General features: G+C 39.8%; 1 protein-coding gene across 3 annotated transcripts in view; it reads left to right on the forward strand.

Moving 5' to 3' along the window:
• CHN1 (chimerin 1) overlaps nt 1-8,725 on the forward strand; it is a 103,061-nt gene extending 94,336 nt beyond the window's left edge. For all 3 annotated transcript variants that reach the window (XM_087708838.1, XM_014066185.2, XM_014066186.2), the window contains 4 exons: nt 252-329; nt 2,183-2,320; nt 3,042-3,147; nt 7,851-8,725. In XM_087708838.1, the coding sequence (XP_087564964.1) occupies nt 252-329; nt 2,183-2,320; nt 3,042-3,147; nt 7,851-8,022 (494 nt within the window). In that variant the 3' untranslated portion in view covers nt 8,023-8,725. The remainder of the gene's footprint in view (nt 1-251; nt 330-2,182; nt 2,321-3,041; nt 3,148-7,850) is intronic.
• Nucleotides 8,726-9,190: the final 465 nt, after the last annotated feature.

The following is a 9,190-nucleotide window of genomic DNA, read 5'->3' on the forward strand; positions in this document are numbered from 1 at the left end:
CGTAAAGCTGTTTACCTTAAAAGGAAAAGCATGATGAGTATGTACGTATGCATGTATGGCATCTTCTTTATTCCGGAAACATTATCACAAATATGTTTGCACAGAATAATTGAAAGCTGATTTTAAAATTATGCTGAGTAAGAAAGTTACAGCTTTAAAAAATGAGCTCTGATTTATGTACTGCTAACATAAAGTACATGTCTATCAGAAAACAATTATTGCTTAATCTTGTAATGATTTTAATTTAAAAGGACTCAATTCTGAGGGACTCTACCGGGTATCAGGATTCAGTGACCTCATTGAAGATGTCAAAATGGCTTTTGATCGAGGTATGTTCTTGGTCCTTACCATAACAATTGCCTCTATCGTATTTGCTAGAATCCAGTGAATGAATATTGCATGACTAGTAGGAAGTTGATTTGGTTCTCTGAATGCTGTCCTCTCAGCAATGCCATATATGAAGCATTTTTTAACCTGCAAGAGCTTGGGATGCTGTGATATGATGTGCTGGGCAGGTTAGATCGGTGGTCCAGGGAAGAAATAATTAAAAACAAACTACCGTATTTTCACCCATATAACCCGCACACGCAAATAACCCGCCCACGCAAATAACCCGCGGGTTTTCCGGATCGTGTAAAATATTTTCCGTATACCCCGCCCACGCATATAACCCGCGACGAGTAAGAGAGAAGGGAAACAGCTGAGATGGGGGGGGGAAGAAACGGAGAAACAAGCCTGCGCAAGCTGGGGAAGAGGAAAGGAACGGAGGAGAAGGAAACAGCTGAGATCGGGGTGGGGGAAGAAACGGAGAAACAAGCCTGCGCAAGCTGGGGAAGAGGAAAGGAACGGAGGAGAAGGAAACAGCTGAGATCGGGGTGGGGGAAGAAACGGAGAAAGAAGCCTGTGCAAGCCTCCGATCGTGTAAAATATCTTCCGTATACCCCGCCCACGCATATAACCCGCAGGGGGGCGCTGTGCATGTAAAAACCGCATATAACCCGCGGGTTATATGGGTGAAAATACGGTAGATGTATTTCAATTATTGGGCATGCTTTAAGTAGCTGCTTAGATCTCAGCCATTTCACAACTCATTCTCCAAAGAAAAAAGTATGGAGAATTAGGTTTCAGTTCTAAGAGTGGCTTTAAAAAGTTTTCAAAGTGCACAGTTTGTGATTACTTAGTACTACTACAGCTTCCATGTTGGAAACCCCAAAGTGCTTCCGTGATGAAAGTGTTTGCTAGTGATGCCACCTTTCCTGGGAGACACCCAGTTGAGGGCTCATTTTGTGTCCCTATACGTTGCCCACCAAAGTACCCATTTATCTACTCATAATCACCCACTTTTGCTCTGCTGGATCAGCAAGAGCTGGAGTGTGTGACAGGAACTCACCCGCAGCCGCAACCAGGTCACAAACATGAGCCTGCCCAGCCGTCATCAGCCCACCCTTCTAACCTCTTGAGCTACCATGCTCCGATTACTTATAATCATCTTACTTACTCTTATGAATAATACTAGGAGGTGACTATAATTAACTTTTTTTCATCTGTGCTAATTTGCTAATGAGGCTAAAATTTGATTTTTATTAATTTAAAGAAGTTGATGGTTGTCCTTGAATGTGATTTTATGCAACCTTTCCTCATCTGACATTCTCAATATATGTTGGACTATGCTTCTCACTGAGTCTAATGGTTGGAGATTATGGATGCCATAGTCTCTCATTGTACCAATTCCATTATAGGGGTAACAAAACAAGAAGAAATCTATTGCTTCATGTCTGACTTTCTATGTCATGGCACTTTTTATTTAAAAAATAATCTTGCATTTGAAATGCAAAACACCGCCAAAATTCCATTGAAATCAATTACAATTCTGTGAGAATAGAAATTAAAATGGCGATGTAGTCTGCAGCTAAATCACAGAGCCCAGCTATTGTGACCATAGGCAATTTTCTCTATGTTATATTTTATTCTTTGCAGATAAGAATTCCATAGAATTCTTGAATTCTACTGTTTATAAAACAGTGTTTACATTTGAAAATGCATTTTACCTTGTTTCTTCTTTTGTGTTGTATATACAACAGTGTATGTATTGTCTTAAATATCATTGCAAATTACAAATCCATTTGTTACTATTACGTACATTTTATATTCTGGGTCTCCCTCCCTTTTTATTTATGTACAGATGGGGAAAAAGCAGACATTTCTGTGAATATGTATGAAGATATCAACATTATCACTGGTGCACTTAAACTTTACTTCAGGGACTTGCCAATTCCATTAATCACATATGATGCCTACCCCAAATTCATAGAGTCTGCAAGTAAGCCTTAAATTGTATCATTTCTCAAATGGGTACTTTTATTACCATGAAATTTGTCTAAATTGTTCATGTTCAAAGCAAGGGATATATGTATATTGCAGAGCCAGTTTTTCTCATCTTTAAAGAGCTCTGCCATATTGCAACTTCTGAAGAAATCAGCACATTTTTAGTAATAGAAAAAAATACTCTGAAATAGCAAGTCGGTTACCAGTATACACAGTATTATTGAACAATTGTTTATCAGAGATTTTGTGGCAGCATTCTTGAAGGCGGTGAGTTCAATTTATGAAGAACAGCTAGTCCTCTTGTCGTAGCTATATGCTTGTAGCTTTGGTATTTTTAATATCTAGGTCAGCCATTCAGAATGAGTTAGCAAGAGGATTAAACAAGGTTGCTCACGTATGTCAGCATATTTAGGTAAATCATACCTCTAAAATACCAGAATGTGTTCAGATTGAGCATTTTTCTAGGCATGGGCATGTATTACTAGTTTGAAATGGAAGGCAACCAAATGTTCCTAAGAGACCTCTCAAGCCATCAAGAAAGCCACCTTCTTTTGACGTTGAATATGAAGCTTTCTACTTTTCCTTTCCTGGTGCGGAATTCATTCAGACAATATTGAAAATGTGTTATATCAGGAAACATGGGTCTTAGAAGAGGCTCCTCTAACTTTCTTTTGTGTGTCTTTGGGCTTAAAGTTTATCAGGTGTTTCAATTTCAGAAACCACAGATCCTGATGAACAGCTGGAAATACTTCATGAAGCACTGAAGCTACTGCCGCCTGCACACTGTGAAACCTTGCGTTATCTTATGGCTCATTTAAAGAGGTATTATGTGAAAGGGATTGTCCTCAATTCAAGCCCACCAAGCAATTATTCCAGGTTCTTGTGCTAACTGCTCCCATTTTAAAGTCCTTTGGTCTCTACATATATGACCTCTTGCTGAGCCAGGATAGGCATAATGCAACCATCCTAGGTTTTGATCTCTCAGCAACCCTAGAAACCATTAATCATCATATCCTTCCAGGAGAGGTCTGACACAACCCCTGGTTTTCAGAGTGCCTGAAATTTTGATGCTCTCATCTCTCCTATCTACATATAGATGAAACTCTTGGGCAAAGACATCTGTTGGCCATCAGAGTATCCATGATGCTCAACTATATATTTTGGCTTCTGGTTGACCATGCCATGCTATGGAAGTTATATTCCAGCTCCTGGAACTTCTTCAGGGATGGATTTGATGAGGAAGAATAGGCTGAAAATCGAACATGATAAGACCAAATGACTATGGATATTTAGCTATCTTGGTTCTGGTGGCCTGGGATTGCACTCCTTCATTCAATGTTGTATGAAACTTAGGGGTCACCCTAGACTCATAGCTTGTGCTTGATGAACATGTAGCAGCCTCACCAGGAAGGTCTTCAAACAAATTGACCTAGTGTGCCAATTATTGCTCTTTCTGGCCCAGACTCCCTTCCTATATTTACTCATGGCTTGTAACTTAATGTGATTGATTGCAACATGGTCTTCATGAAACTGTACTACAAGACTAAAATTCACTCATATTATCACATATCAATGGGGAACAAATGGTGGAGTGGTGGCAGACTCCACCTCCCTTCCCCTGCACCCCATCCACCTGTCTATCTTTTTTTGTTGTTATATTGATGCATTTATTCTCATTTTATTCCTTTGTTGTTGTTTATTTTATTGTTCAATTATTCTACTTCTGTTTGCATGCCTTTAGTTTTCTTTTTTACTATTGTAGGATGCCTAGAATAGCCCCACTGTGAGATAGGCATCAAATAAATTCAACAAATAAATAAATATTACCAGATTAACGCCTTCTGATGGTTCATGCAACATCTCCAACAATCTACCTACCGTATTTTTCGGAGTAAAAGATGCACTGGAGTATAAGACGCACCAAAGTTTTGAAGAGGTGAATTTTAAAAAAAAGTTTTTGGACTCTGCAAACCTCCCAAAAACGGCCCATTTTTCACGAAAATGGACCCATTTTTTTTTTCAAAAAAAGGGGCTTGAATAGCCCTTAGGAGGCTTCTAGAGTGTTCCAGGGGGGCAAAAATGAGCAAAAAAAACCGGCCCGTTTTGTCAAAAAAAGGGCATTAGGAACTTATAGAGTGCTCCTGGGGGCTGGCGGGGGGGGGGCAAATTTGAGCAAAAAACGGCCCATTTTTTGCTCATTTCTTCCCTCCCCAGCCTCCAGGAGCTCTCTGAAAGCCTCCTACAAGCTATGCATGGCTATTTTGGTGAAGGGGCGGGGTTTCAGGAGGCAAAAAAATGCTGTATTCAGTATTAAGACGTACCCACATTTTCAGCCTCTATTTTTTGAGGGGAAAAGGTGTGTCTTATACTCTGAAAAATATGGTAGCTAGTTTCATACAATAATCTGTCTTTGTACTTGCAATTTTTCTGTCTCATCTTAATTTACCAGATATCTCTATCTGCTCTATTGTTAATCTGGTGTGTTGACCAAGTTCATTGGTGTGTTGGCCAAGTTCCGCTTCATTGTTGGAAATAACTTTGTCTTGGGTCTTCCTCGTTGTAATTACCATATTTTTGGAATATAAGATGCACCTTTTTCCCCCCAAAAAGAGAGTGAAAATCTGGCTGCATCTTATACACTGAATATAGCATTTTTGGCCTATGGAAACCCCACCCTCTTTGCAAAAATGGACGTGCAGAGGGTTTGGGAGGCTTGCATAGTGCTCCTAGGGGATGGGGAGGGCAAAAACGAGAAAAAAAACAGGCTGTTTTTGCCCCACAGCCCCCAGGAGCACTGTACAAGCCTCCCAAAGCTTTCCATGCCCCCCCCCTTTTTTTTTTCAAAAAAATGAGACGTGTAGAAGGTTTGGAAGGTACAAAAACTTTTTTTTTTAATTTACCTCTTCAAAATCATGGTGCATCTTATACTCCAGTATAAGAATATAACAGTCTGAAAGATACAGTATTTAATTGTCATATCTGAATTTGCAGTTGGAGGGACAGAACATCTCTCAGTTCTGACTCCGGACCTTTAAAATACCAACTTGGGGAGTCAATTCAGGGCAGAGTTGTCTAACTTCAGAACCCTTTGTTCCCAAGCTGACAGCTCCTGTTTGTCGTTATAGGTGTCTGGCATGATTTAATTCCACATTAAACAGAGCCTCTGGGATAGGTTGTTTTTTTAATGTTTTCTTTATAATTCATGAACTTTCCAATAATGGAAATTTAGTTATTTAACGACTAAATCCTTAATGGCATTTCTCTTGAGTTGTAAATCAGTAATATTCATTAGAGCTTTTGTTTAGTCTGCTCAAAAACTAATTTACAAATGTGAGAGGTTTTTTTTTTCTGGAATAGGCAATTAGCCACCATAAAGCAAATCATAGCCTCTCAAGGCAGCAGTTTGTATGTATGTTATGCCATTAAAGCAGAAACAGGGAGGGGGCAGCTGTTCCTACTGTACCCATTAACTAGATGCAGAAGGTGTGGGATCTGTGGCGGTCCGTTTTTCTGTAGTGGCTTTGGAAGCGGTCGGATTACATTTCACTGCTTTATGTCATGAGTGTAGAAGAGGCAAGGGTAACCTTTTATAAAGGCACAGGGTCTTATTCACTTCTAGACTTTTATCCTTCCTCTGTGGAATTCATAGTGGCACGTGAGTCTCAAAATAGCTTTTACTTGTTTATATATTGCCTTTCCGAACATAAATCTTTTCAAACTTGTTTACAAGTAACATCCAAATACATGTCTTAAAACACAATAAACTAAACAACCCCATCCCATAAAGAATCATCCAGGTCCTTTCCAAAGTGTAGCGGGAAGTAGATGGCTCTGTGGAGGGAAGAATTCTCCAAGCAGAACAAGGGCAAAAGTTGGAATTTTCTCCCCTTGACCCCCTCCCGCTTCTCCCTGCTTTGTTCATGGCTTTAAAAAGTCTAGTTGACCATATAGAAAATGGGTGTCCGTCTAGTCCCCGCTGTGGTATCAGGGTGCAATCTACTGACCATTGCCGTATTTGGTGATTGTCATCCTCTCACCAAATTCTATTCTGTAAAATTCTTTTAATTTTCCTGAATAGGAAGCTACCATGCTGCAAAGCATAGCACCAGTCATAAGAATAAAATATTTCTGGTAATAGCTTGGGTATTAGACTCAAAAACATTGTTAGAAATTAAAATAGTAATTCCTATTTGCTAGCAGTTTGTTTGCCTGCTGGTATATGGGTGCAACACATCTAACCAGCGGTGGGTTCCAGCAGGCACTACTGCCGGTTCACGCATGTGCGCATTGTGCGTGCATGCACAGTTCAATTAAAATTGACACATGCTGCTAAACCACTATCGGTTCAGCCGAACCGGTTCAAACCAGTAGAAACCCACCCACTGTATCTGATGTTTTGCGAGAATGCCTGTACCGTGGTATAACTGGTACCAAAAAGTTAAAGAACCTTGCACAAGATGGATAGATTAGATAAATAAAGGAAAAGTAATGTTGGATAAAAGACTGCCTAGCTCAGTCTCTTCTTTAGGCCACTAGCCAATCAGAAAACAAGAGCAATTTTCTGCTATTTCTTACCAACATCCGATCTTCAGAGTTGCTTTGCTTCCAATCACAGATAGTACACTAAAAGCCTCACCTGGCATGCATCTGCCTAATCCATACTATCAGTAGATGCAGCGTGAAATATTTTCTTGTATCGTGAAATGTCTCATCATTCATCTTTCTTCAATGATTCTGAATTCTAGTAGTATTGTACGAGAGGAGGAGGAAAGATCTCCTCTACTAAGACAACTCTACTTAAGGTTGATCTAAGAGACACTGATTAATACAAGAAAGACTTGTCCAAAGCAAACTACCATATTTTTCGCTCTATAAGACACACTTCTCCCTCCCCAAAGTGCATGGAAATGTCTGGCACATGAGAGGACACCTATCTGTGGTTCTCTCAGGCTCCACATGATTTTTTTTTTTTCTTGTTTTCTTCCTCTAAACCTTGGTGTGTCTTATGGTCAGGTGCATCTTATGGAGCGAAAAATACAATACTTCCTATTACCTACAAATAATAGACAGTTGAAGAAATGCTCTGCTTTGTTGACAGTGGTCTGTGATGTGCAAGGAATCAAACATTCTCAAGATTAAGATATACAGTATGTGTGTGGGGGAGGGAGGGAGGGGGTGAGAGAGAGAGAGAGAGAGAAAGAGAGAATGAATCACCCTTTGTTAGCTCCACTACCTTACTCACAAGACATCTAATATTTTATTTTGTTCTTCCTCCCTTCAATCTTCCTTATCGTTGTCATCTTACCCATCTTTCTTTATCAGCCTTATTGGAACATTTCCATAACTGTTAACTAGGAAACACTGAGAATTTTTGTTTTGCACAAAGGCTGTGGTTATGTCTATTCAAACTACCTTTAATTTGTACTTCACGTGACCCTTTTCATTTCTGGGTCCATGAGATCACGATTACAGCTCGTTCAGGCTTTTGCTGGCTCGCATTTTAATCACCTTCTGTCTTGTTCCAGGGTGACTCTCCATGAAAAAAAGAACCTCATGAATGCAGAAAACCTTGGCATTGTTTTCGGACCAACCCTTATGCGAGCACCTGGGCTGGATGCAATGGCTGCCCTGAATGATATCCGTTATCAGAGACTGGTGGTGGAGATGCTTATAAAAAATGAAGATATTTTATTTTGAACTTTGGAGTACGTGTGCAAGGGTTTCTTAGTGGATGGCGAGAAAAATCGGAGGACTGTGAATAATTGAGCCGGCTCCTGCGGCTGAATTTTTATTGTGAGGTTGTGCTGTGTGAAAGGTGTTTCTTATGTTGCTTTTGCCCATACAGAAAAATATTGGGGAGAGGTGATCATATGCTCTACTTCCCAGGATTATAGCTGTGTGGGCTATTTCATCCTAGTTTCTGTTAACCTGGTCTGTTTCTTGCTCACCTCTTTTGTGAGGCTTCTCCTACAAAGGGCGCAGGAGAAGGCGTCAGCATCTGAATTCTTAAATCGTCTGTGACTGTGATTTAGCATGTTTCTCAGTGTCAATCTGTGGTGGTTTCCTGCTCTGTTTTGTCATTGGTCTTTCAGAGGGAGAGGAGGAGCAAACTCCAGAGAACCAGAACCTCTAAATGTTTATTGACATCTCCTGTCATTCTTTTCCTACTTGAAGGATAACTTTTGTTGGATTTCATAACATTTATTTAACTGCTGGAAAATACATATTCATGTACCAGAAACATATTCTGATTGCCATTTTAAGTAAAGCCTTTGAGTGTATTTCCAGTTAGAGATGGCAACATTGAATGAATGAAAATGGCTTTGTGGTTTTCAGTTGTCTTTTTGTACTTCTGCTGGGCATGCATATTAATTTATTAAAGTTTTGCTTTAGAACCTTACCAAGCTTTATTTATATATTTATTAAGGGTATTTTTTGTATAAATAACATACATAATGCTTCTCTCTCCTCTTGTTTTCCCCACAACAACAACACTTGAGGGTTAGGGTCTCCACATTGTTGACTAATTTTCCAGCAGTGTCAGATCATTTTCTATGTTATGAATACCCCAGGATCATCAAATCTGTTACTCGCTTTTGTGTCATCAGCAAGAAGACAAACCTTATCTAGCAATCTTTCTGTTGCCCCAAAGGTGCTTTTTTCTGTTGTCCCAAAAGTGCCACCTGAAAAAGCACCTTTGGGACAACCATGATCTGGATGACTGAGAATCTCTACATACCATCCTTCTGTTGTATCCATGAACCATGGTGGCACAGTGGTTAGAATGCAGTATTGCAGGCTACTTCTGCTGACTGTCAACTGTTCGATCACAGGCTCAAGGTTGACTCAGCCTTCCATCTTTCCG

The sequence above is a fragment of the Thamnophis sirtalis genome, unplaced genomic scaffold (assembly GCF_051295495.1).
Source record: "Thamnophis sirtalis isolate CommonGarterSnake01/CBP01778 unplaced genomic scaffold, rThaSir2_p1.2 scaffold_1, whole genome shotgun sequence".
In the NCBI taxonomy this organism is placed as follows: Eukaryota; Metazoa; Chordata; class Lepidosauria; order Squamata; family Natricidae; genus Thamnophis; species Thamnophis sirtalis.